We start from the raw sequence: 25144 nt of genomic DNA on the forward strand, positions 1-25144 counted from the left end.
AGCCCAAATTCAACAAATATATGAAATACTTTGGCCTAAATACAAACACGTAACATAGCTGTAAAGACGGTTAATCTCAGGTTCAATGCTTTCCTCAGTAATTGTTTGAAGGTAGCTTCAGATTCCATCAGCGAGTGCTCTTCACACTTGGTGATTTTAATTCACGGCTACTTTCTCCCAAATTTAGTTTTGCGAGCATATAACTGACTTGCCACATCCATTGCTTATTGTTGTTATTTTCATGCATCGCCGAAATTCGAACTTCCTACTTGTGCGTACCTAGCGGTTCTTCAGAAGACAATGCCGCTGTTGTTGGTTGTTGAACCCTCTGTGACACATGGACCACAACCTGGGCACTGCAACCACTCCACCGAATAAGGAATAAAAACTAATCGTGACTGACTGATCATATTTCTCGATCTCCAACTGCTTCTTTGACTTTCGTTTTCCGCATCTTATCGTAAATTTTCGTAATTTGTCAGAAGTAACGATAAAATCTGACAAATATTAATTTTGGTCGGATTTCAACATTTCCACGATGACAAAAAGATGGATAAGTGCACATTTCGTATGAGCAATGTATTGTGAAGCGTTTGCCTTCTATTCGAGTATTATTTATTGAACTTCCATCTCCCTCACATTTTCAAGTTGCATTCATTTGTTTGTAGTTGATTTCGCGTCAGAATGCTGGACGATTCAGAATTTATCCCGGAAAAATCAGTTATTGATCCGGAGCGCCAATGTTCCAATAGCTGCGATACTAGAGGACATTGCTCAGCGTCTATCTTCTGGTACAACATTCTATAACTCATTGTAAACGACTTCCAATTATCCCGAAGAGGAAGTGAGGAAAGTGCTCATCATGCTTCACTTAAAAAATTAAGTCTATGTCAGGGATATCTACGTAGGTATAATGTCGGTAATTTTGTCGAAGGCGGACGCGAAACCAGAAATGCGTTGCGAATTTTATTCATGCACGATGCACATTCGGATTAATTGGCCGCAAAACCGAAAGGAAACTCGATCGTTTTCGATCTTAGTACTAGATGCGGATATATCTTGTATTCACCGTTAGATCGAAACATACAAACACTGTTCAGGGAAAGGAAAAATATATCCACGAGAAGAAAAACTGTTTCATTGAAAGTGGAAAAGTCTAATCTTGAATTGAGAAGTTCTAGCCTCCTTGGACACAAATCATAGGTTCCATAAGATGAGCCATAGAATCTCACACTTCACGATTGACAACATAATCATTCAACCATTCAATTTCATTTTCGCTCAGATCTGGTCCGGAAAAATAAAAGGGCCAAGGATGGATAACGCCAGTCTTCATAATTTCCGCTAATTTCTTCTGGATTATCATAAACGGTCGCGCGTTCACATGATTTATACCTAACTTCTTAAACAAATGTCCGGTGATATGAACATCCTCCAGCCAAAAATACTCCGTATTCTGCGCCTGCCTATATAGTTGAAAAGCTACATTCTTCGAATAAACGAAGAAGAAACCATTACAACTAGGAGGATGATACCTATGTGGGTATTCCTTGAATGTGAGTCTCCATTTCGAGCTATACTGTCTGAAACTTCTGACAACTTTGGCATAGTTCGGAGGACAGAACAGGAAATTCTTGGCTCCGATCGGGGATACATCCTTCAGGAAGTTCAACAAAGCCGGCAGGTTGATGTAGATATCGTCGTCAGCCTTCAACAGGTATTTTGCCTCGGGACAGTGATAAATCAGGTATTTCAACATCATCACGTGTTTATAGGTGAGGTTTTTGTAGGAATCCTGGAATGAGCCCTGCAGGAAATCTTTATGGATCCTGTTTTCGTCCTGCAGTCTAGAGTTGATTTTTAGATCACTTGTTTCCCCAAGAGCGAATAGTGTAAGGACATCACTTCTCTTGGAAGCCCAAGTTTGTCTGATAACCTTTCTCTTTGCAAAATTTTCCGGAGCTGTGTAGATGATAACTAAAATGAATGGATTGGACAGTCCACAGTCTAAATTAAGAGTATGGAAAGTGAAACTCAGGTTTATCAATCTATGATAATCTGAAGAAGGTAGTAAATGAACAGGATACTCGTAATATTTCAAATTGCTAACTGCATATTCCTTTCTGTATTGTGCTACGGACTCTGCATGAAGAGGAGAACCATACTCGTAAAGCATAAAGTATATTATCTGGAATATTGTCGTACAGATGACGAGGAAAATCGGCAAGATTTCTGATGAATTGATAATACTTCTTGTACCTCGCATTTATAATGTTTCGGAATATCATAAAAGAATGACATTTTATAATGACATTCATTATTTTTAATCAACTTTTGGGTAGAAAAAATGGCTTTAATCAATATCGGTTAGCAACGGAGAAATTAAATACTGAAATAGATGCAACTCTGAGTAGAAAGAGGAACAAACTTTGCTTAGTCGAAAATGGAGCTTAACATAGTGTAAAGTGTGGAGCAGGTGGCATAACAAATTTCATATATTACTTTTTCATATGAAATATCATTTCCTGAAATGATAGCAGGATATTAACGTTTCCTATCAATTCAGCAGTGTCAGGATAGATTTGCAATAAAGGCCGACGTTAATATTTATATTTATGCATATCCTCATCAACTTCTGAGATGAGGTTGTTTAACTGTAAATAATTATATGCACTTAGGTATCATTCGCCAAACACGAATTCAGTCAAGATTAATGCATATCTGGAATAAATTTCAGAAAATGCCCTAATGAATGACGATATAGCGAGATGCTTAGTCACGGATCACATTCACCATGCGAATAATTTTCTTCGTTAATCGCATTGATTATTTCTTCAAACTAATGCTGTTCAAATTATTTATCGCTTTAGAGTTGTCGAAACTCAAATAATGTAGAAATGAATAGGTTGGTTGATTTTTTTTTCATATACCTTAATCGCATGACGAATTCACCGTGTAAGAATTCCCGTTTATTTTTTGGTCTGCGGAAAATACCTGCGACACTGTCACGTAGAGTGGCGGATCTAATTTTAAATGAATTTGTGCTCGGATGACCAAAACGTTTCCTCGAATTTAAGGGAACTAATGGCTTTGGTTAACAGTAGGGGGATCTAGACGGTGTGAAGATTTGGCGAGTCAAAATTACAGAAAAGTTCGATGATCCCTGCATTGATATTGTTTGTAAATTTAAATGAATATCTACATATTTTGAAATTGAAAAAATAGCATTCCGTAACTTATACTTTCTCAAGCATCCTTTCAATTAAACGAATCTAAAGTTAATCTTGTAGAATTCTTCGGCAATAATAACAATAATGATTTCATCTGCCCCTATTAGAACGGGACCTCATACAAGTCTGCGAGTTCAATTACGTTGTACATAGTAGTAAAATGACGGTTTTCTTCTTGATGATATAGTTTCGTTCTTGCAAGCGAGAGCCAGAACTAATAGCTTCTTCGTATCTACTGTGTGCTCGCGCATGATGATTTTTATACCCATTGATGGGATATAAATTATTTTATGATTATTCGAATTATCGGACAAAACAGACGATATAAACAGCATCCGAGTGAGTCAAACGCGTGGAACTTGTCCTGAGGGAGTTTGGATTATATTCCTCGGCGAAAGCTGGAATTTGCCATCGATTTTTTTAGGAACAGCTCAACGGCGTCATCTTGCCATATACTTTTGACATGTTAGTCCTCGACAGACTCAGTGCGAAGGATTATGGATTATTTTTGACAGGCCGAGGGATGGGATATATAACTGGGCCGTTTTTGCGAGGATTAGGGATGTAGGCTGCAAAGTCCTGCTCTAATGTAATGATTAATGCACACTTTTATCTTTGGAAGATGTTTTAGTAGGTACATTATTTGATACTATATCAACCTCTATATTGAAGCATCCCGAAAAACCTATTATGGATATTTTCAGTGCATGTATTTATTTATGCATTATTTCTAGGAAAATTTTTTCGGAGAAGCCTATATATCTTATATCCAGAAAAATATCGGAATGTACAGCCTCTGAGTGAGGCAAAAATGTATTCTTATTGAAAACATTGAAGCGATATTTCAGGCAGGCATCGATCGTAAAGATGACACTTCATAGAAACATCTTGTCAGTGATTGAAATTTCGAATTTTGGAACTACTCTTCAAAATGTTCTTGTATTTCCTAATATCCTGTTTCGTTCATTTGTTCCTACTGAAAGCCGTTATAGACTCCTACTTCAGAAGTATCATCGAACTAGATTTGCCATTAACGAATTCGACAAGCAAGCCTGCAGCTAAGAGAGTTGTTCTGATCGTAGTGGATGGCCTGAAAGCAAGCGCCGTCTTCGAAAGAATCGATAGTTACACCCCATTCCTCACATATTTAAGGAAAAATAAGGCTTCTTGGGGAGTTTCCAGAGGAAAAGCTCCAACAGAATCAAGAGTTGGACACGTAGCTATCGTAGCCGGGTTCCGAGAAGATCCAAGAGCCATTGTGAGCAATTTCCGTCAGTATCCAGTGAGGTACGATAGCGTTATGGAACAAAGCAATCACGCTTGGGTTTTTGCGGGTTCGGACCGTATGGGAACTATTTTCGGCAAATATGCCACGTCTAATGTTGAAATATTTTCACCCCGACCTTATACTTACACGGAAAAACCTATTGGGGACGAATTGACTCTATCTACCTTCAGAAAAACCTTTAACGACTCCAAAAAGACATACAATTTAACCGGTTCCAAAAATTTGATTGTTGTTCTTCTCCCTGACATGGATGCTTATGGTCATCATCACCCTGAAAACTACTCGAAGGCTTTGATTGACGTGGACAAGAAGGTACAGGAAATATCGAATATAATCGAAAAAACTTTCAAGGACGACTTGACCACTTTCTTATTCACATCTGATCATGGCATGTTCAAACAAGGACACGGTTCTAACGTGGAGGATTGTATATTAACGCCATTCGTAGCATGGGGTGCAGGAATAGAAATAAACACAGAACGTAAAGATGTGTCCAATATCGATATAGCTCCCCTCATTGCCGTTCTACTGGGTATCCACTTTCCAACCAACTCATATGGCAAATTGCCAGTAGCTTACCTCGATGCAGATAACACCACGAAACTTCAACTTATCTCACAGAACTTGATTCAAATACTTAACATTTTCAAGGCAAAAAGAGAACGTTTGTCCAAAAATATGTTGATAGAAAGGAGTATTTTGGATATTCAAGGATTAGAAAAAACCCTGGCCAAATTTCTGGAAGGGAACGTTCAAAGTTTTGAAGAATCCTTCAAGAGATGTGAACTTATGTACAATGAAATTTTAGGAGCCATCGATAAAGTCCGATTTTATTTCGTTTGTGATATTTTAGCGCTTTCTTTGATTTATCTCTTCTTTTGGATTTTATATTTGTTGTTAAGATTAATACCGAACAATGTCAAAGAGAAGGAAAACCGTGTTCTTCCGGCTGTTTTGCTTGTAAGTTTCCACGCATTTATTCTATTAATGCATTGCTTTTTTGATATATTCCCTCTTTTATGTGTTCTCCCTTTCGGCACATTTTGTATATGCCTCACTAGCATAAAAAAAATCAACAGCATATCCAAAAATATCCTCGACTTTCCTCCTCAATCTCAGATGTGCGTATTCTTTTTGTTCATATTATCAATCTTTCTTGCTTTATATTTACGTTCGCTGCTCTCTTATACAGTTATTTCGATGGCTCCCATATTGTTTTTTGAAGGACAAAATTTGAAAGAGGATAAATTCAGAAATGTTTGGTTTGTCCTTTGTTTGATTCTATCAGGTTTCCCTCTTATCACACCACACATCGAATGGAACATGGATGGGACGAATTATTATATAATAGGTTCTTTCATTTGGCATTTCCTGATAGGCTGTATTTTTCGAAATTTTTTCGATTCCAGCGAATCTTCAGTTTTGACGAAACTTCAGATAATAATCAATTCGATCCAATTATTCTGCTCTTTCTCCATGAGTTTTGTTAGTTTTTTCCAGATCAAAGGTCATGAAGATTACGTTTTTTACATTGGTTTCATTCCAATTATTCTCATTCCTTTTTCAATGAAAATGCCTGATGTGAGGATGGTAACAATCTTCATGGCTTTCGCAACCGTTTACATGATTGAAGCGAAACCGTTCGCCCTAATATTTCTCACCTTCTTCACGATGTTCTTGCTCACTTGGAAAATCGTGGAAACTCAACATCTGAAGTCGCGAGGTTTTGTGAATTTCAGAAATTTCTGGATTCTGATAGGAGTGAGTATGTTGGGTTTCTTAGGAATAATTAACTATTGGAAGATAAATATTCCTTTCACTGAACCAACCATTCAGCTGGATTTAATTTACTCATTCAAACTCTTCACGACAATGATCTTTACTGGTTGTATATTCAATTATATCGTATCTAGGACAGGAGTGGATCAGAATTTCTGTTTTACTTGTATAGAAGTATTTTTTAGCTCCATGATTTTTCATTTTATATGTATTATTCAGAATGAGGGCTCTTGGTCGGAGATAGGGTTAAGTTTTGTAAGGTTCAATATCGTGAATTTTTTTCCTCTCGCAACAATGTTTTTTAGTTTTATATCATATTTTTTAATGAATATAGGATCTTCAGATCTCTTTGGAAAATTTTATTTCATACTGGACTGCCATTGATATACTTATGTATTTTGAATAAAGATTAAGTTTTGTGTAAAAATATTTCTGTTTATGAATCTAGTCAAGCAAAATAACTAATAAACCAATTTTTCGAAAAGTGCGAGACTTTTCAAGGAATAAATATACTTGGAATATCCATGACCTGCTTCTTGTCCTCATTCTTCCGACTTTGTATTTCAAGCAACATTTGGCATATATTCTTCAAGCATCTCTTCAATCGGATTAGGTATCATGAGGACATTGTTGTTTATAGTATAGTAGATATAGTATTTGTATAAAAAAGATGTAAGGGGCAATGATAGCAAAAGAAAGAAATATATCAGCTATGAGTAGATGGTGTTGTGAGTGTGTTCGACAGTTGAAGATGCAAATTCTTGGAAATTTGATCCTGCGTATTCGATCAATATCCTGGTGGACGACATTTTGAATACTCGGCGGCCAAGACAGCAGCAAGAAGGATTTCAACGATCTCAGATCGAGCAAAAGATCATAGTACGGTAATAACCTGCTGGCGTCACGTCGACAACGCTGCCAAGTCCAACGTCTTCGTCGTCGGCATGCATTCGTGCATGACCTACGACACAGAAAAGGCCGCAGACACACTTGTTTCAGCTTTGTTCGTTTCCTGTTCGTTCCGTCCATATATTATATCCCAGTTGGCTTGTCGCATTGTTTCAAATGGCAGAGGATGGCCAGTCGCTGGATGGAATTGACTATTGACCTCGTGCCCTCTGTCGATATTCACGGCCGACAGCGATCTGTATCCAATTCATTCCGTATTCATTATTCATGCCATCATCCAGGATTACATCAGCCATGTTGCATCCGAATCATTCCTGACGTAATTGAGCTCGACAAAGGAATTAATTTTGCATGTTCGATCGAAGCAGATTCTTCTGAATGAAAACGACGTCGACATCGTGGCATCCGATAAGGAGACAAGAAAAGATCAAACATTTCCTAGGCATCGGATGATCGGATTAACTTTCAATTCGATTCTGGAAGACCATGCAGAAAAAAAACAACAGAAAGAACAACTGAAGTGGATCCGGTTTGAGACTTTTTGTGATTCGTTCTCGAGCTCGACTCTCGAATCTGTAGGACTTGCATCTTATAGCGAACATTATCCAATAGTAAATAGCACTGAAGCAGTTCCTTCTGAAATTTCCATTGGAAATTTCACTTATAGGTAATAACCTAACATCGCTCATGGGCTTCCTTGAGGTAATTTAACACTTCTCGATATTGAGTCCAACATAAAATGGCGAACGAATTCTGTGAAGTGGAAAAAGAAACTTCGAAAAATCACACGTCTGTTATGGAAACCAACGTAGTAGATTAGTTAAACTGATCTACTCTGATAAAAATAAAGATAAGTAGAACTCTGAGCCCCTCATTGACTCATATCCGCGAAAGCTTCATTGGTCTTCGTACCACCAGAGTTATTACAGTCAACTGGAGCCAAGAAGTAAATTAACAAGAAGTGCTTAACTGTTAGCGAATATACGTATAGGTTAGTCTATTCGTGCAAACATAATTATTCAAAATCAGAACGGTTACATTTACGGCTGATTAGCTTAGATGTCAGTGGGTCACCAGTCTCAGTACCTACCTACTGCCATCATAACTGACATCCACCAGAAAGGTAATCTCTGGAGGAATTTCATTTCAATTATTTTGACGCAATGGAGCGTCAAATCTAGAATGCACACTGTTCGCTTCAAATATTCCGAACTACTCTCATCGATATGTTAATCACTACTCACATAGCTGTTGTGGCTTTTCTTGAACGGTAGTAAATATATACGAAACCTCAAAAGTTTATAGTGTTTCGGATATTCACAGAGAAAATCCTCCTAAATCATGCTTCAATCGATATTTGAATATTGTTGGTTTTCACAGCCCAAAATGAGTGGAGAGCTGCTCAATTTTCGAAATAAAATCACGAAATGCGTGATTGATATCGTGGTTCCTCATTCCGATGAGTGTGAGATAATAGAGAGTCCATTTTCACAGCTCGTGACATAGTAAGATCCCACATACCTGATATATCCGCCATTTTAACGGGATAACAGTCGTTCAGATGCAAATGGTGAAAATGTGGGACACGATTCGGTTTATTGCGAGGGGTACTGTTCTCGATTGCCTGCCAACTTGTAGGAGTGGAAATTTCAGTACAGTTAAGCGAATTATTTAATTCGCATTTGTTTTCACAACTAAACTCTAAAGGCTAGCGCTAAATATGCAACATTTCTTTAATTCTGGACCTACTACATGACCTGAAAGCTTCTAAAGAAGCGTCCATTACCACATTGTTCGAAAGAGTTCTTTAATTAGTCTTGAATTTTTTGTGTAATTATATAAAAACTCAAATATCGTGCTAAATTATCATAGAGAAGGAAGTTTTCATCGAGGTGCAAAATTATTTCAAGCTCTTAAGATATGTAGATGAAATTATTCAAGATGAGATAGTATATTTTTTATGGGAATTAGTTCAATTACGGAAAGAGCTTTCGATCTGGAATAATTTTCAAAGAGTGTACAACACCAATTTGAAGTTGTTTACAACGAATAACTGATTCAGGTATCCAATCTTTATCCAGTGGATATAAGTACAGTGAATTTCCTGTCCGAGTCTTTCCATCTTGAGTTTTTTTCATTTTGAAGTAATTATGACGTATCATTTGTGTGTAAATTGTTCTAAACTACTGGTCACTGATTATATTTTTGCAGGTTTGGTTTGATTCGGGTTCCAGAACCGCTCATGCATGATAATTTCCTTACAATATTATCGATTTTTGTTTGGTCAAACTCTGTACTCTTCTCACGCTCTGTCCGTCCTTATAAGGAAATCCCCAAATTCCAGAGTGAACAGGTTTAGCATAGTTCGCTCTGAACCTTGTCTATTGTTCTAGAGTCCCTCATATCACGTATTCGCTGTGAGCTACGCTTGCAATTGCGTTCATCGTGATCAAGGTAATTGGTCAGGCCCGTTGTTCCAACTGATACAGTCGACCTAATGACATCGTGGTCCTTACCTTGTAGGTATATCTTCTCTGCATTTGCACGCCTTTTTTGGATGAGCGACAACGGTACTGTGGAGACCCTACCCGTTGAAAAAGTCTTTGGGAGATTCTATTCCTTTTGATAGACATGTACACATTCTACGTGCAATGAAATTCAAATTTTCTGAGAATGCAAATAACGCATGAAAATATGATTGATAAAAAAGATTTGTGGGTATAAGGTTTCGAAAATATAGGCTAAACCTACACAGGAAAATTGTGCCTAGAACATATTAGCACCATGAGGATCAAGCGAAATATATGTCGGTTTCCTCTAATATATCAGATGCAACTGATTGAAATGATCATCGTCATCATTGTAGAACAACGCAGGTCGAACCATGATTTATCGAATATCCATTTGCGATATGAATCGGTTGTCACATTTCTCAACATTGAAATGGCACGGGGGTTGTGAATTTGGTCCTTGTGCCGTTGGTCATTTGATTGAATCGTTTTGTATATATCAACCTGTATCTGCGTATTTATTACTTCCATCTGCACACCTAGAGTTTCGTTCAGATTTCAACATATTCAACTAAATATTTTCGTGATGCGAAGCGAGCGAATGAATCACTTTTAATAAAGCATTTTCATTAACTTTCACACAAAGAGAATGACCCAGAAAAGATGTCTTTGAAAACGCGAACTGAAGCAAGAAAAACTGCGGCAATTATATTTCGAATACTCATTTGAATTTCAAATTGCTCAGCTCTTCTGACGGAAGGCAGTCGCTCTTTTATTCTCCGGCGAGATGTGTTTCAGTACGATAAAAACCTAGTTTTATGTAAATTTATCTTTGAAGGCACCCGCTCTTCGACATGAACCAGTTGGTTTATTCCAGTTGAAAGCCACCACGTTTCGTCATTTCTAGATTTTATAAACTGTAGGATTAAAGCGATGTTTATTTGCATATTTGCCACTTTTTGAGACCACAACTCATACACCAGAATCGGTTCAAGCTCAGGTTGCTTCAGAATCTCTCTCCTGAAAATGTCAGATAGGTATGTCGACTGGGTCAGGCTGGAGATCGTCTATGTAACAAGTATTGTTATCATACGCTAGAGTTTGCTATTGCAGTTATTCAAACAGCCGTAAACTATTATCCTGTGTAGGTTCAGGTAACGGATTTTCCGTGATACCCACTTCAAACACGATTTAATTATGTACATTTGTTATGCGGACTAACGAACGAATTCGACGAAATTATACTCGTTATGAAATTCAAGTGTGAAACCGAACCGAGCAGCGCACCGGTGAATTTCGATTTTTTTTCCTCGTATAGGTACGCCAGTTTATGCGGGCGAATTGCTTTATTGAACACATCACAAATTGCTCCAGAAGAAAGTCTCATTAATTTTGCTGAATGAATTTCTTGGACTCACGTTTTATGGTTGATCGTAAATTTTGTCTCATGTTCTTCAAATATCCGTACCAGATTTCATAAATACGTTCTCTCCGTTTTTTTATGAAATAATTCATATTAACAGAGCGATAGAGCACTGTGTATGCTTAGTCTTTACATATTCCGCTTCTAGTACAATAAATACGAACAAGTTTTAATATATTGTACTGAATCTGCATGCACAGAAGTGCATCTTAAATTTTCAGGACTGAAATGAGTACTTAATTCATCATAGAAGGTGATTTTAGTAAAGAAATAGAAGATAAGAGCGAGATATAGGTATGTAGAGGAAAAATAAACAACGATGTGCTGATACAAACAAAAATAGAATAAAGAAGGAATATAAAAAGTTCGTTATAATATGAAAAATCACATTTTCCGAGTAAACTGTTTAGGCGGGGTATAATTTCCGAAGAATTCAGAGGCTCGCAATAAGCCACGTCTCGATGACTATCATCCACAGTTCGGGAGATATGAGGAAGTAGCGAAACCATAATGTGTGACATAATAAAGCGTGACAAACTTCCGGTTTATGTCGAAACAAATTATCTCTCCGTTATCGCTGCCATTAGCAATTTGACGAATCATTCGCAGTCCCTCAAATCAATAGATCATTGTTAATTTTTCACTCCTAAAACACTAGAAGCTCTATCTATAGATAATTCTCGAAATATCCAAACAAATAGAAAAACCACTGAAACAAATTTGAGAAGACCTTTTATTGTATTCGCCTTATTAATTTCGAAATGTTCTCGAAATGGTTTCTGTTATCAATAAATTGAAATCGAATCCACCATGGAGTGAAAACGAATCCGTCAACCGAACACAACATCTGTCGTCAATAATTCTTATCGCATCAACGAAAGTTGAGCCCTCCGAACCCGTCAATTTTGCAGAAGCATCGGTACATTGTCTGTTATTTGCGGATAGTTCCGCATCATTTCCTGCGAACTCGTGAAATGTCAAGTCGGAAAACTCGACAGACACTCTGAGCTCGATGAGGGTAATTCGGCTATACGTCCTCGCATCCCATGCCGGATTTGAATGAATTCGATGGAATAAAACGAGTTATAGAGTGGGAAATCCGATCGAGCCACTGTATCCAGGTCATAATGGAGGAGTTTCTCCTGCTTTTGCACGGAAATGTTGAAATTGCGAATTCAGAACTCACTTGATTCGTGAACAAATTCACAAACTAGTTCATATCTCGAAACGACGGTAGATAAAGAGGAAAGATATGTTGATAACTCATAGCTTCTTTGGCATAGTTGAACGTTCAAAATGGCGTATGCGCCGGTAACAAATTTCAGTAATCCGTCCATATGGCAATTGAAATTTCGAACAACGTTACCTATACTTGCATAATATATTATAAAGCTATTTGCATACAGTTACCTTTTTTGCAACCTTTTCCGTCTTCCTCTTAATGCGTAAGTAATTTTTTCTCACGAGATCTTGTAAATCGGATCAAACTGTTTGTTCGTGTTCTCAACGGTCCCGCGTGAATAATGTGGTGGCGGATAACGAGATCGCCGCCTCGGAACCTCTCACAACACAACAATTCATCATATTTCATATTTTACGCACGTAAAAAGCTCTTATCGGATCGGATAGAAAAGTGGCTCGGAGTCGGGTCGTGCCGTACAGCTAATGCCCGCGATACAAGGAAACGCCGCTGGTTACTCGGGGAAATGACACTCGCAAATAAATAAGAGAGAATGGATGACAGCACTCGACCTGCACACATATTGGCTAAACTGTCAGGGCATGTTGCAGATTTATCATGACCTGTCCGAAAATGAAAGGTATAAATTCGTAAGATTTCCGGAGCGCAATGAAGAATAACTATGACAGTATTCCTCTTCAATCCCGAATTAGGATTGTGACGTTTTCTGAGAGGTATCGAGGTAGGAAATGTTTCTTCCTTGAATCCCGAGATGTGAGAATTTTCAGCTATTTAATTATCCATTTTTAGACATTATTCTCTCAAATGCCGGTGTATACGCAACTCTCTACGTTTCAATCGCTCAAATGGAATTGGCTGCATAATACATCTAATTCACCTCCGATGGTAAAAATAACATCCTTGTTCGGATTCCAGAGCGTCACAGTTATTCTGCACTTCGTTTATTCAATCGTTGCATATTCATGAGTGAACGCGCTGCTCTAAGCTCCTCTAATCGATATTAATGGAGATTTATTCTCATTACATTGAGCAATATAAGATGGGTCGAGAAAAACATTTGCTGGGTATAAGAATATTCACACTTTTCGACGAACTTGAACTTCTTCTACGTGTGGTGCCTCCACTGGCCTGCACTGAGGCCTTGTGGTCCATTGTTCGTCCGGTTGTAGTTGGGAAGACATGCCACAAGTCGACAGAGAGGAGCTCCTTTCACTACAGGAATAGTTAGTGGGCGAACAGAATAGTTCAGCTTGCACTATGACAAAGTCCTTCCATAAAGGGATGGACTCTGGTTGATACGAGGTCCCACAATTGCCACTCCTATCCCAGTGGACAGCACAGAACCAAGTGGGACTTTCAGGCACAAGAAGTATACCATAGACTACATTACGAACAATTGGTCCCCTCTATGAAGAAGAGATGCATTTGCATCCTCCACCATCTTGAGATCTCTTACGTGCACTATCACGCCAAGGTGATTGTATTTTTCAGAGGTCGTCGAAACAACTTTTATATGCACCTTCAATACATATAGGTACATACGAGCTAGGTGGATCGAGAAGACGTGTTCTGAAACAAAGTGATCGTAGCTTATCCCGACTATAATTTTATTTGCATGTCGTAATTTTACCGGTTCTTGGACCGTATTCATACACTCTCGCATTCCCACACTTCATACGTTCATTAAAACATAGCGAATAGCGATAATCAGCAAGAATTGTGGAATTATTAGCGACCGGGGTAATGAAGCAGCAGAGGCAACATAAACTGTGCGTTTCCGATGCAAGACGGTTAGACGTTGCAACGGAAAGCAACACTAAAACACTTCTTTAAGACTTAACCACGTGTTTGATGGAAATTTACTGATACTCATATTGCCAAATTCTAAGTCTAGTAGAACTGAAGCAAATGTTCGAAGACTGGATACCGCACTGGTCGCGAAGATAAAGTTGAGCATGAAAGTATTATTCTAATGTATTTTCGTCGAAATAATCGAAATATTTCCCACTCCAAGTTACCTATTGCTCCATCTTGGATCTTAACTGCTCATAATCATTTCGGTAATAATGGATTAATTTATATCGTATAGATAATGATAACTGTGTTTTCATTCCATTATCACACTGAAGCGGTGATTGGTTCAGGAGTACTTCGTTTATGACTCTTATCAGAGTTCATTCAAACTCAAGTGGTTATATCAGGAATAAACTAATTTACGTCTTATTTCACCTACTCCACCCCTTACATCTCCCGCAGAGTGACATCTAATTTCGCTTCTAGAGTTGAGCGTGAAATCCGAAACAATGCCGGGTATCAGACGCGGTTTCACCCGTTCCTTTTTGCAGGCTCCGTCATCTCTCACGAACCAGGAAGTGTCCTCTTCTCGTGGCAGGACAATGCACGAGCACTTCCCATCGCTTCGGACGATCGAGAGTCGGCCGCCCATTAAATTTCCGAGATTATCATTTCGTTCTCCCGGGTGCGCCGCACCTATGTACATTCCCCTGACATCCCCTGGACGTCCTATTTCGCCGTTTTTATTCGACCGCCGCCGGTGCCACCGTCTGTGTGTATCTCATGATACCACCGCCGGTTTTATGCCGCCTGGAGGACCTGGAAGATATGCTGGGGAATTGGAAAAATATCGAGGTCACATGTGTCCTATTTACAATTCAATTTGTTACGCTCAGAGAGGATGGAATTTTTAAGAACTAGGTATGTAGGTACATAAATAGCCCAGGAGATCGCCAGTTAATCGATGCTTTCGAAATCCATAACTATAGGGTTTCTAGATTATCAAAAATCTATCCAAAAAAATCTCCAGTCCTATCGTTGAATCAGAAATACCTACTTCCATCCAGAAAATCCGCAAGTTGATTTTGAATGAGAAAAAGTGATTGAAGAAGACAATATTAGAGAATTAGATGGTAAGTATAATGATGTGGTCGTCTTCAAAATGCTATCTCGAAAAACCTATAATTACATGATGAACTAATTAATTCTAAGCGAGTCACGTAACCCCTTAATGATTGCAAGTGTAGCAACGTTTTGCTAGTTGGACGCAATCCCGTAGATTATACGGGTCGAAGACTAATTCTCTGACAGATAATGGCCAGGGAAGATGGGACAAGGAAATTCCAATTACCTGGGACCTATCAAGATGCCACGAATTTCCATATGCGTAACGAATAAGCATGCTTTGACTAACGAGGTTGCTATATTTTCCCCTGAGAAAGGAATTGCCCTCGATTGGCAACAGACTCGATATCGCTCGATTAGTCTCTCGACCATTTCATCAAACTGCGGAAGACTGCCTTGTTCGTGGTTAGCGTTGGATAGTTGGATGAAATTATAGGAGAAATGAGTTGCCTCACCTTACATTCATATGGAATCATACGAGTTTCAATTTGTCAAAATGAGGAAGTGAAACTAAATGCAAATTCTGTGTATAAAATCATATTGAAACTTGCAGATTCGTGGTACCACCAAAAATATGAGAAACGATGTGTAGCGTGTGATGTTCAGAAATACAGCAATGACTCCATTGTGTTATAGTAATGAGCCTTATTAAAAAATCGTTTTATGCCTCACCTCTCGGTTACTCGTGCGAAAGCAAACACTGAATGAAATTTTGGAAGCATAATTTTGCAATTTTTCAACCAGAACGAATTTTCTCGAGATTGGATAAAATATCTAATAGTCTCCCTCTTCCTCAATTTATGAATATTCATCCCTTTGACCATTCACAAGAAAGTAGAACTCCATCAGACCTAACCCTCCTCTAATTCCGTTCTTTCAGTTTTACCGCGCACCTTCGGCCATAATGAATAAATTCCGAGTTTAATGGACTACTCGTCCTCTCCATGAACCTCTTTCGTACAACAAATATCCGTATCAATCTTAACGAAGTAATTTCCTTTATGAAAATTGAACGAAACAATGTAGGAAGAGAAGAAATCAAGTTTTCACCATTTGTTTCGTGGAGCGTCCAAAGCCTAATTAAAAGTGGAGAGATGTTCGGTAGAGAGAACTACAAGGACGTAAGATGGGAGCCCTTCTGTTTTCCGCACTCGGAAAAACCGGATAGGCCTCTTTGAGGATGAATGAAGTAGTTTAATGCAAACTTCTATAGGTTCGTTGGAAGGCAGGGGTGGATTGTAATTAGTATCAAGAGAATATGCTAGTAATGAGGTACACCTGGAACCTGCAGAAGGGTTCAGCGTATCCTTGGGACAGATGTTTCAACGAAGAGTTATGGTTTTATTCAAGTGATATGTTTTTTCCAAACTTTTGCCAACTTTGATGATGAATTTATACATCATCTTCTGATAATTCCAAGACTCCTCCTAATGACTAATCGTTCAGCCTCCCAAAGCCAAGACCCAAGGTTTTTTTTACATAACTATTACATTACATAGGAAACTAGCAGATGACGTAGGCTTTAGGAAGGTCCAATCCCGGCAACCTTCCCATATATGTATGATAATTTGTAATAATCTGGTGGTGCCTTGCGCATTCACCATTTCGTGTACACACTCATTTCTAACCAAAATACGATCCTGAAAATTCGTTCTCGAAAACGTTTCATAGCCGTAAAACCTACATAATGCGGAATTATACGCGATGGATTCGGAACAATTCTCGTTTCTTTTGATAACGAAATCGCTACCCCGGTCTTTGAATTATTCAACGCTAAAAAATACGAAAAGGAGTGCGCATGAACCGCAGACTAAACTCGAAACATGAAGGGATATAAACATCCGAACGCTCCGCGTTGTTGAAGTGGGAAAATTTAAATTTGCATGAGGTCCTGAGGTTGCCAGGCGGTACTCTACAAGAAAATGCATCTAACGCATGGAGGAACTACGTTTTTATGAGTCTCCTGGGTTAAAACTCAATTGAAGCGGTATTTCTGTTGGATCTTGACGGTGTTTTCATTGAATTAAAGGCAGAATATATCGGTACACTGTTTTTTTTTATTTTCATCCTATAATTTCTTCTGGATTCCAATTGGACAAAATCCGAAGGAGAGATAGATTTAGACCCTAATTCGATTCTTCCTTTTTCCCAAGTAAATCTAGCAACACCGCCCCTCCCCCTACTCCACTCCACGAATTCCCTTTCGGAGTACACGAGTCAGCAGTTCGCGCCAAGCTCGAGTAGAATAGGGATATCCTGGAATCGTTCCTGAAAACCTCCGACGCGTATTATCGATGTCGAAGTGTCAGAAAAAAATGTTGAACCTTGCATGACGGTTAACATGGACTGAAAGGTGGCACAATTCAATTAAATTTTCCTTCAAAATCGTGAGTATATCTACTTATTCAATTTTTTATAATCAGGACGAAACAGTATCAACTCAGGCCATTAACATTGTCCAGAAGATGTCATCTTATCTTGAACAAAGATGTTCTGGGTCTCCTTCACCTTTATTCAATCAAAAAGAATCTAATATTTAACAGGTGAATTAAAATTGGCCAATAGAATATTACTAATTCGAAGATCCAAGAATTTTCACAAGTGAGTTAACCGTTTTCACGTTTTGAATGTTTGTATGAAGGAAAATATTTCTTGTTTCGCAATTACTCGGGAGAATATAAATGAACATCTAAAGTTCGCGTGAAATTGCTCCCTTGCACAGGGTAATATTCCATAAAACTTTGCTATTCGTAAGCGTTAATTGTCAATAAAATTCTGCTATTCCTCTGGAAAATTTGTTGTAATAGGAATTTGCATGAACTCTCGAACTATAGAATTTTGCCTCGTTTCAGGAATGGGAATTCAGTTCGTTAACGCTGAACTACCTCAATAGAATAATTGGGTTTATTTTTAGTATGATTTCATTTATGGTGATATAAGGATATACTTCTGAAATATGTACATACATATATGAAATCTTTTGAAAAATCTTCCACTTGAGAAATTTTCTCGAAGATCCTGTATAATAATATAACGAATGTTCAATAGATTAGTCGTCAAGGAGGCTATATGGAATTTCGAAGGATTATTAGGATTTCTCAATAATCTACATATAGGTAGAAGTAACGCGAAAGGTTGAGATCATTGATATGTTTACATCGATATTTTCAATATGGAAGACACGTGTGATTCTAACTAAGCATTAGACTTAGACACAGAGCATCAACATTCAAAATTCCAACATGAAATTTTTGAAAGCTCTTTATTTACTTCCCCCACGAAGTTATTTCCCGTCTCATTTTTATTTTGGAGAAAAAACTGGTTGAATTGAACCCCTCCAGGAAATTGGATATCTTTCAGATTCCACGATAAAAATTGTCCCCCAGAACTCATCTCAATGGCCAATTACTGCCAGCGATGATGATTAATTTTCTCCCCTTTCCTCAGACGGCTGATTCATAGCGGAATTAGGAAGTGAACGATGAAAATTCGCAAAGTTCTGCCCGAACTTTCTGTAAATAACGGTCCTTGAGTATCTTTCGCGCCTAATCCAATATTAACTTAGCATTTCACGTCCATTTGTTCTGGGAAAATCATTGAATTCGGGAGTGCTGTTGACTTTAGGATAGGCGAACCTCCACTAAAGTTTTCATTATTCATATTTTTCCACGTTATCCCTTTCGAGATAAATGTAAAATGAATAAATAAAATCAACTTAATTTTATGTGATCGATCTTAATCTAATTTCCCTTTAACTACAATCCAACTGCTTGTTTAACAATTGCACAAAAAAGCTTAATTAAATACAATAACAGAAATTATATTTTTCACTTGAAAAGCCTGAATATTTTCAAATATTACCGATCAATCTAAATCTAATTCCCATGGTGCTTTTCCCTCAACCCAATTCCAAATTCCACACTCTATAAACATAATCAATTATTGTACACTTTATTTATTCAGAAAGGCGTCGTAGTGCCAGAGTTCAGATCGGGAATTATGCAAATCGGAAGTTTGCACCTTGGGGAAAACACAGATGGCGTATATTATAGAGCCAAGAGATCCCAGCAGAAACCACTCGTAACTTCCGATAGGGTGGATATTAAACTGCCGACCAGGAGTAAATAGCCAAATCCTCGGAAAATCCAGATTTACGGTTTTAATAATATCGATTTTGGGAATATTCACTATCTCTGGAGACAATAAAAGTGCGGACTAGGGCTTAGAGTAATTGGGACAGGCCAGGATTCCGACAACCAACGGTTGAAAGGAAAAATTAAAAGCTTGTGTTTTTATTATCTGAGTAGGACTGGAACGGTAGACCATTGTTCGTTGTTTTTTCCCGTTAAAAAATATTTCCTTATACATAGCTAATTCTAACTTAAACCTGCTTCAAGCAATTTCGAAAACATCGATCAATTGGCAATTCCCCGACCTAATGTATCTATCAATATCTAGCACTGCAGTCAATTGTAAATATTCGAAAAAAAATCCCAACTTCTCGATTTAAGGATGCCGAGAAAAGGGAAAAGGAATTTTTCAGCTAGATATGCTTGGGTCTCGAGGTTAACAACCGAAAAAAACGGATCCAAGAGAACCCAATTCTCGTTCAAATTGGATATCACGTTCAAGCTTCTCCCTTTCTATCATAATCCTGCCGGAAAATAAATTTTAACGGGACAGATTCATCTGAGCGCGTCCCTCCGAGTTGATAAACCCTTAATGTTTTCCTGCAGGAGCATTTACCTCCTATTCTGTCCCGGAAAGATCAGCCTGACAGTATTGGGAATTGATCACCTAATGGAAACATAGTGCTAGGCCAGTTTTTAAATAAATCACTTCTTCTCCCCATGGTGCCGTTTGGAAGTTTCCCTTGGCACGGTGCGTTGAAACGCATGCCAAAAGTATGTGGAAAATCTGGACGCGAGATTATCCCTCATTTATGAAGTCGGCTCAGTGAAAATGAGAAGATTTTGATTTGCCAGTTGGGATAAACAGGAATTGCACCCTTTAAGACAAAGCGGGATAAGAGAGCAAGTTGTAAAAATTCTATCAATTCTGGAGATGAATGAAAAAGATTGCTACAAGAATAGTATTAAAAGGGTTATTTGGGTGTTAACAATATTCGACAAACTACAAAAGTAGTATTCCCCCGAAAATAATGGCAGTTTTTTCAAGTGACGCAAGGAGAATGTTAATGCCGCCTGTCTTTATCAAATCATATAGATGGAAGCTAGAGAAATCGTGAACCTAATAATGTCGAATGTCAAGGTTGAATCTAACGTCATCTCCGTTCCAGTTTCGCTCCCTTATCCGATCTAATAAACTCCAGGCAATGGGGAAGCCCATCCAGTTTCCTTTCTCGTCGAAATTTACGATTTTAATAAACACAATGCCGAACTATTCGGCTTCGGGTGAAATAGATACAAGATTTCACGGAGTGCAGGAAACGACCCCGCAGAAATCCTAGTTTTCTTCGATGGTGGATGAACGTGCTTCTGGTGAGACGTAGGTATTACATCAAAGTTATTTACTGGCGAAGTTTGGTGAAGTCCGAGATATAAACAACAATTTCGCGGAAGTAACGTATACGCCGTTCATCATGTAGAGAGTTCGATGAAATGAGGGAAATTAAGCCATGAAGCTATTCAACTATTCGGGCCATTTCCGATATTGTTGAGGCAATCTACTTCATGATAATATGCGAATTCCACAGAAAGCTTCATTAAATACTTCAAAATATTCCTATCTCGACTGTTAAACTGAAAATTTCAAGAAACATTCAGGTCGGCTTTACCTTCTCTTCTGGAGATTATGATTTACTGTTTATATATACCAAAATATTCAGATCAAAGGAATTAATCATCAGTAGAATGTTGAATAGAGAATGAACCTCCCAGTGGCGACAACAGCAAAACATCGAATACTCCAACAAAGTAATTCCAAACTATTCGAACAGATTCCGAACTCGATTATGCCCCGTTTAATCTGCGAAGGAGCAAAAATTAATTTCGATACAGCCGCCTAGCTTTCGGAATGAGAATGGAGCCAACTAATAAACAAAGTTAGACCTGAATAGCTCCCAGTAAATCTCCAACATACGAGAAGCCTCTACTGAAATGAAACAAAAGCTCGCTCGTTTCACAGAACATCATGTTTGAAGGTGCTTTAAATATTTGGGACTTTATTGAGCTATGTAGCTGTAACGTCATGCAACGCTTCCGTGTTTCATGCTCAGAATAAATGTGTGTAAACAATAGGTTACATTGTTATTGATCATTTCAAGTTTTCTCGATATACTAATAGTAATTATGGTTAATGTGAACATGCATTCACCTATCTGTCCCAACAATGACCTAGATGAGCTATCTTAATGACCTTTCTTTGAGGGTGTGGAATTGTTAAAAAAAGTTCTATTTTTAGTTTTCACCACTCCTCTGACCCGGATTCCTCTTAACCCTGCCGCAGAATACTCTCTAACTATATACTTTTGTTGCAGGTGTCCCCTCTCCCTGAACATGTCTGTACAAAGCGATTCCAGCAGGCAGAATCAGCAACAGAATAAGAGACCCATTGTTATCATTTATCCTACGGGTGAGTATCAATGTTCCCGCAGACAGAACAATGGGTGACGCAGTGGCTGGAAATGAAGGAAATTCAGTTTCCATCAGCGAAAGGGAGCCATACGTATGAATCATGACCTATTCTTTCTACTACTCGAGTAACTCCGCATTGTATTGGTCTTGGCATTTAGAATTCACAATCATCCTTGACTTGTTCATGAAGAGTGGTCTGATTGAGGCTTTCTGATTTCAGAGTAAAATGTAGGGTAGGGAACACTGTTACATATGTGACAAAGAATTATCTGATAGTGTCTGTACTATTTTTTTTTAATTCGTCATCAAAATCCAATCAGCTTGAGATTAAATTGAATTAATTAAAATAAAACAACGTAGAATAGCATGCATGTGAAGATTCTGATAAATTGAAGGAGAAAATGTGTTTTAGTCGCACCAGAAACCGTGGTGATTCCGATCATTTCCTGCATACTGGGTTTTCCCCTGCTGGCGTTACTGGTGATCTGCTGTTTGCGACGAAGAGCAAAATTGGCGAGGGAACAGGCGAGGAGGAGGAATTACGACTCAGAGCACGGTACATTTACTATTAGATACAGCCAAATACATTATTTAGGTAAACTAAAATGTTCCGTTGTTCAGCCCCCGCTAATGTTTACCCATTTTTCGAAAGCGTGGAAACGGGAGACGGAAGGACATGCTCATTAGTCTCTTAAAAAAATATCTCATTTTCGAGGAATCGTCCCGGTGAAATTTCAAACGTTCTTACTCGAAGAATTTATAGTTCATTCCGGGGATATACTTTTCTTGAGCTTAATATACAGCTTAATTTCCCAAGGTTCAGGAAATACAATCAACTTTATCACCCTTTTGAAGATTTTGAAAAAAACAAAGATTGCGACTTCATTATCCAAATATTAGTCTTCGCAGAGAACTCTCTCGATTCTTTCTAGATAGATAAATAGTGACCACATCTTATTCGGAATTTTTCGACACGCGTATCTTTCAGAATAATCATCGTGGATCTAAATGTGATACATATTCTGAGGGAGCATTTCCTCTAATGATAAATCTCGAAATTTCATCAACCTCATATCAACAGTTTGATCTTGACGAATTTTTAAGGGACCCAATTTTTTCGGAATTTTTGAATCATCCCCGACTATCATGAAATCTCAGTTCCCCGCTTCTTTCCCAACCTGAACGTAAAGCACGGAACAACTAGACGGAAATCTCTGCGATATTTAAACTGGGCTTTTCAGGGCGTGGAAGAGCAGTTTCACTCCGTTCGGAAAGAGCCATGAGCAGAGGTTTTCCTTCATTGGAATTGGACACCGTGATGGAGGAGAGGTCGGATCCTGAACCAGAGGCGACCGTCATAGAGTTGATGACGCCAGACGGTAACGAACCTTCGGATGGTAACAGATAGCACAGGATGAAGGACAGGATTAGTGTGGCTGATAGGTGAGCTTACCGTTCGTTACGTTTAGCTATTGCTGAATATGTTTTAGTGCTTTCATTTTCTAACGCAAATTACTAACTTGCTGGAAATGGTGGATGCGCAAAAAAACTCAAAAAATAAAAAATCTCTCAACATTTTTTTCGTAACTTTTCAGATCCCCTTTGTGGACCGCACTAACCCAAGCCCATACCTTCACAGTCTTTCCCCAAAGTTGACAAAACAAGATGGTCAATTGGAAATTTCCCAACGTGCTGGAGAATGACAGCGGGTTGTTATCTACACTCAAAGTCAAATTATACTAAAAAAATTACATCATCTGTCAATCTCAGATTCCTGATACTTCTATTACGAGGAGCCATGTGCCTGATGCAAAATTCTACAATAATTTCATGGAACAAAATAAAAAATATTGGTCCTTCTGTAGACTACTTCCTTTCAGTTCAATAAATCCGTTTGAAGTAATATTCTATGAGTTATGTAATGTACCTACTGATCCATCCCAAAAAAAACCCTTCCTATATAATATTAAACTGTTTTCAAAATGTATGGACTACCGAGGCTCAAAAGATTGTTTTTATTAAAATTGATTTATATTCATATCTCGTGATTTCATCAAAAAACATCCAACAAATTTTGTGGTTAATGAATGCTCAGAATACTTTATATATAATTTATTAATTTTTTTTAGAACTATGCAATTAATTGTCTTTCATCATCTCTTTCTATTTCTTCTTCTATTTCAACTCTACCTCTTCCAAGTGGAATATCTTCAATTTCATCCTCAGATTCAAAGTCACTATTTAATTCAACATTTTCTGTAACACCACTCTCACTATCATCTGAATCGTAATCAGCTTCTACAAATTCCTCAGTTTCGTCTTCATTTTCCAGTTCCAGTTCTACTTCTTTGTTGATCTCTTGATTTGTTTCTTCATCCATTTGTCCTTCCTCTATATCTGATTCTATCTCATTCTCCCTCAAAGCATTATCAAAGGCAGTTTGGGGAATATTGTATAAATCTTGATATACACCCTTTTTGAGACGATCCAACAATTCTTTCTCAACACCCTTGTCAATTTTAGCTGCTAATAGTGCCTTTTCTTCTCTTCTCCTTTCACGTCTTTCTACCTTTTGCTGAATAGGGACCAGCAGTTTTTGCCTTCTCAGTTTCAGTTTCCTCATCCGTATAAGATATTGGGTAATTTTGATGAATCTCTGCTTACATTTTGCTTTGATAAAACCATTCCAATAGAGTAAATTCTCATTTATTTGTTGTATAGCCTTGTCAAAATTTCTGGACAGTTTTACTTTCTCCCATGCTTTGTTTGGGAACGAAATCCTTTCTGCGGTTCTCATGTAGAGGTATATTATACCATTATGTTCCCTTACAGTGGCGTATTGACTATTTGCTAAGGGACAAGAAGCCCTACTACACAGTCCCGTCAAATTGTATTCATTCCTACAAAATCTCTGGGTTTTGGTGTTTACCTTGTGGGAACAAAACGATTTATTTATTATGCTCCAAACAACGTCGTCGTTTTGCATTATGGGGCACTTTGTAGAGTATATAAAATTATTACACTTGTTTAAATCCTGCTCACAGATAATTAAAGAAGATCCCGCTACTTTTAACAAGAATACACATGCAGACTTATGATCTACAGAAACAAACAGAATGAGGTTAGATCATAGAACCCTACAAAAGGTAGGTTAGGTTTTCTAGAATCATAAAATCTTAAAGCAGATCTTCTTATTTGGAATTTAATGATTCAACATAACTACCTTTGATTTTTATAATGATAAAAAAATGCCGTAATATTAGAACAAATTTTCATTTTTATTGCTCTT

General features: G+C 37.9%; 5 protein-coding genes across 9 annotated transcripts in view; 2 read left to right on the forward strand and 3 right to left on the reverse strand.

The window, feature by feature from the left end:
- Positions 1 to 8374, reverse strand: part of LOC123315396 — a 43216-nt gene extending 34842 nt beyond the window's left edge. Inside the window, exon 1 of the mRNA XM_044901067.1 lies at positions 8297 to 8374. The gene's annotated coding sequence lies outside the window, so the exon portion shown is untranslated. The remainder of the gene's footprint in view (positions 1 to 8296) is intronic.
- LOC123315410 overlaps positions 1 to 23758 on the forward strand; it is a 41437-nt gene extending 17679 nt beyond the window's left edge. For 2 of the 5 annotated variants that reach the window (XM_044901095.1, XM_044901093.1), the window contains 4 exons: positions 21759 to 21853; positions 22268 to 22450; positions 23097 to 23298; positions 23451 to 23758. In XM_044901095.1, the coding sequence (XP_044757030.1) occupies positions 21778 to 21853; positions 22268 to 22450; positions 23097 to 23263 (426 nt within the window). In that variant the 5' untranslated portion in view covers positions 21759 to 21777 and the 3' untranslated portion in view covers positions 23264 to 23298; positions 23451 to 23758. Of the gene's footprint in view, positions 1 to 2048; positions 2068 to 17479; positions 17647 to 20607; positions 20761 to 21758; positions 21854 to 22267; positions 22451 to 23096; positions 23299 to 23450 lie in introns of those variants that run through there. The other 3 variants (XM_044901094.1, XM_044901091.1, XM_044901092.1) reach the window with 3 other exon arrangements.
- On the reverse strand, positions 1106 to 2176 carry LOC123316046 (beta-1,3-galactosyltransferase 5-like). Its single transcript, XM_044901956.1, has one exon. The coding sequence runs from the start codon at positions 2174 to 2176 to the stop codon at positions 1229 to 1231; it is 948 nt and encodes a 315-aa protein (XP_044757891.1). The 3' UTR covers positions 1106 to 1228.
- Positions 4117 to 6724, forward strand: LOC123315394 (GPI ethanolamine phosphate transferase 1-like). Its single transcript, XM_044901062.1, has one exon. The coding sequence runs from the start codon at positions 4162 to 4164 to the stop codon at positions 6679 to 6681; it is 2520 nt and encodes an 839-aa protein (XP_044756997.1). The 5' UTR covers positions 4117 to 4161; the 3' UTR covers positions 6682 to 6724.
- Positions 23759 to 23952: 194 nt separating the features above from the next.
- Positions 23953 to 24981, reverse strand: LOC123315406 (protein MAK16 homolog). Its single transcript, XM_044901084.1, has one exon. It carries the CDS (start codon positions 24839 to 24841, stop codon positions 23987 to 23989), a length of 855 nt encoding a protein of 284 aa, XP_044757019.1. The 5' UTR covers positions 24842 to 24981; the 3' UTR covers positions 23953 to 23986.
- Positions 24982 to 25144: the final 163 nt, after the last annotated feature.

Source organism: Coccinella septempunctata, chromosome 6, assembly GCF_907165205.1.
Source record: "Coccinella septempunctata chromosome 6, icCocSept1.1, whole genome shotgun sequence".
Classification (NCBI taxonomy): domain Eukaryota; kingdom Metazoa; phylum Arthropoda; class Insecta; order Coleoptera; family Coccinellidae; genus Coccinella; species Coccinella septempunctata.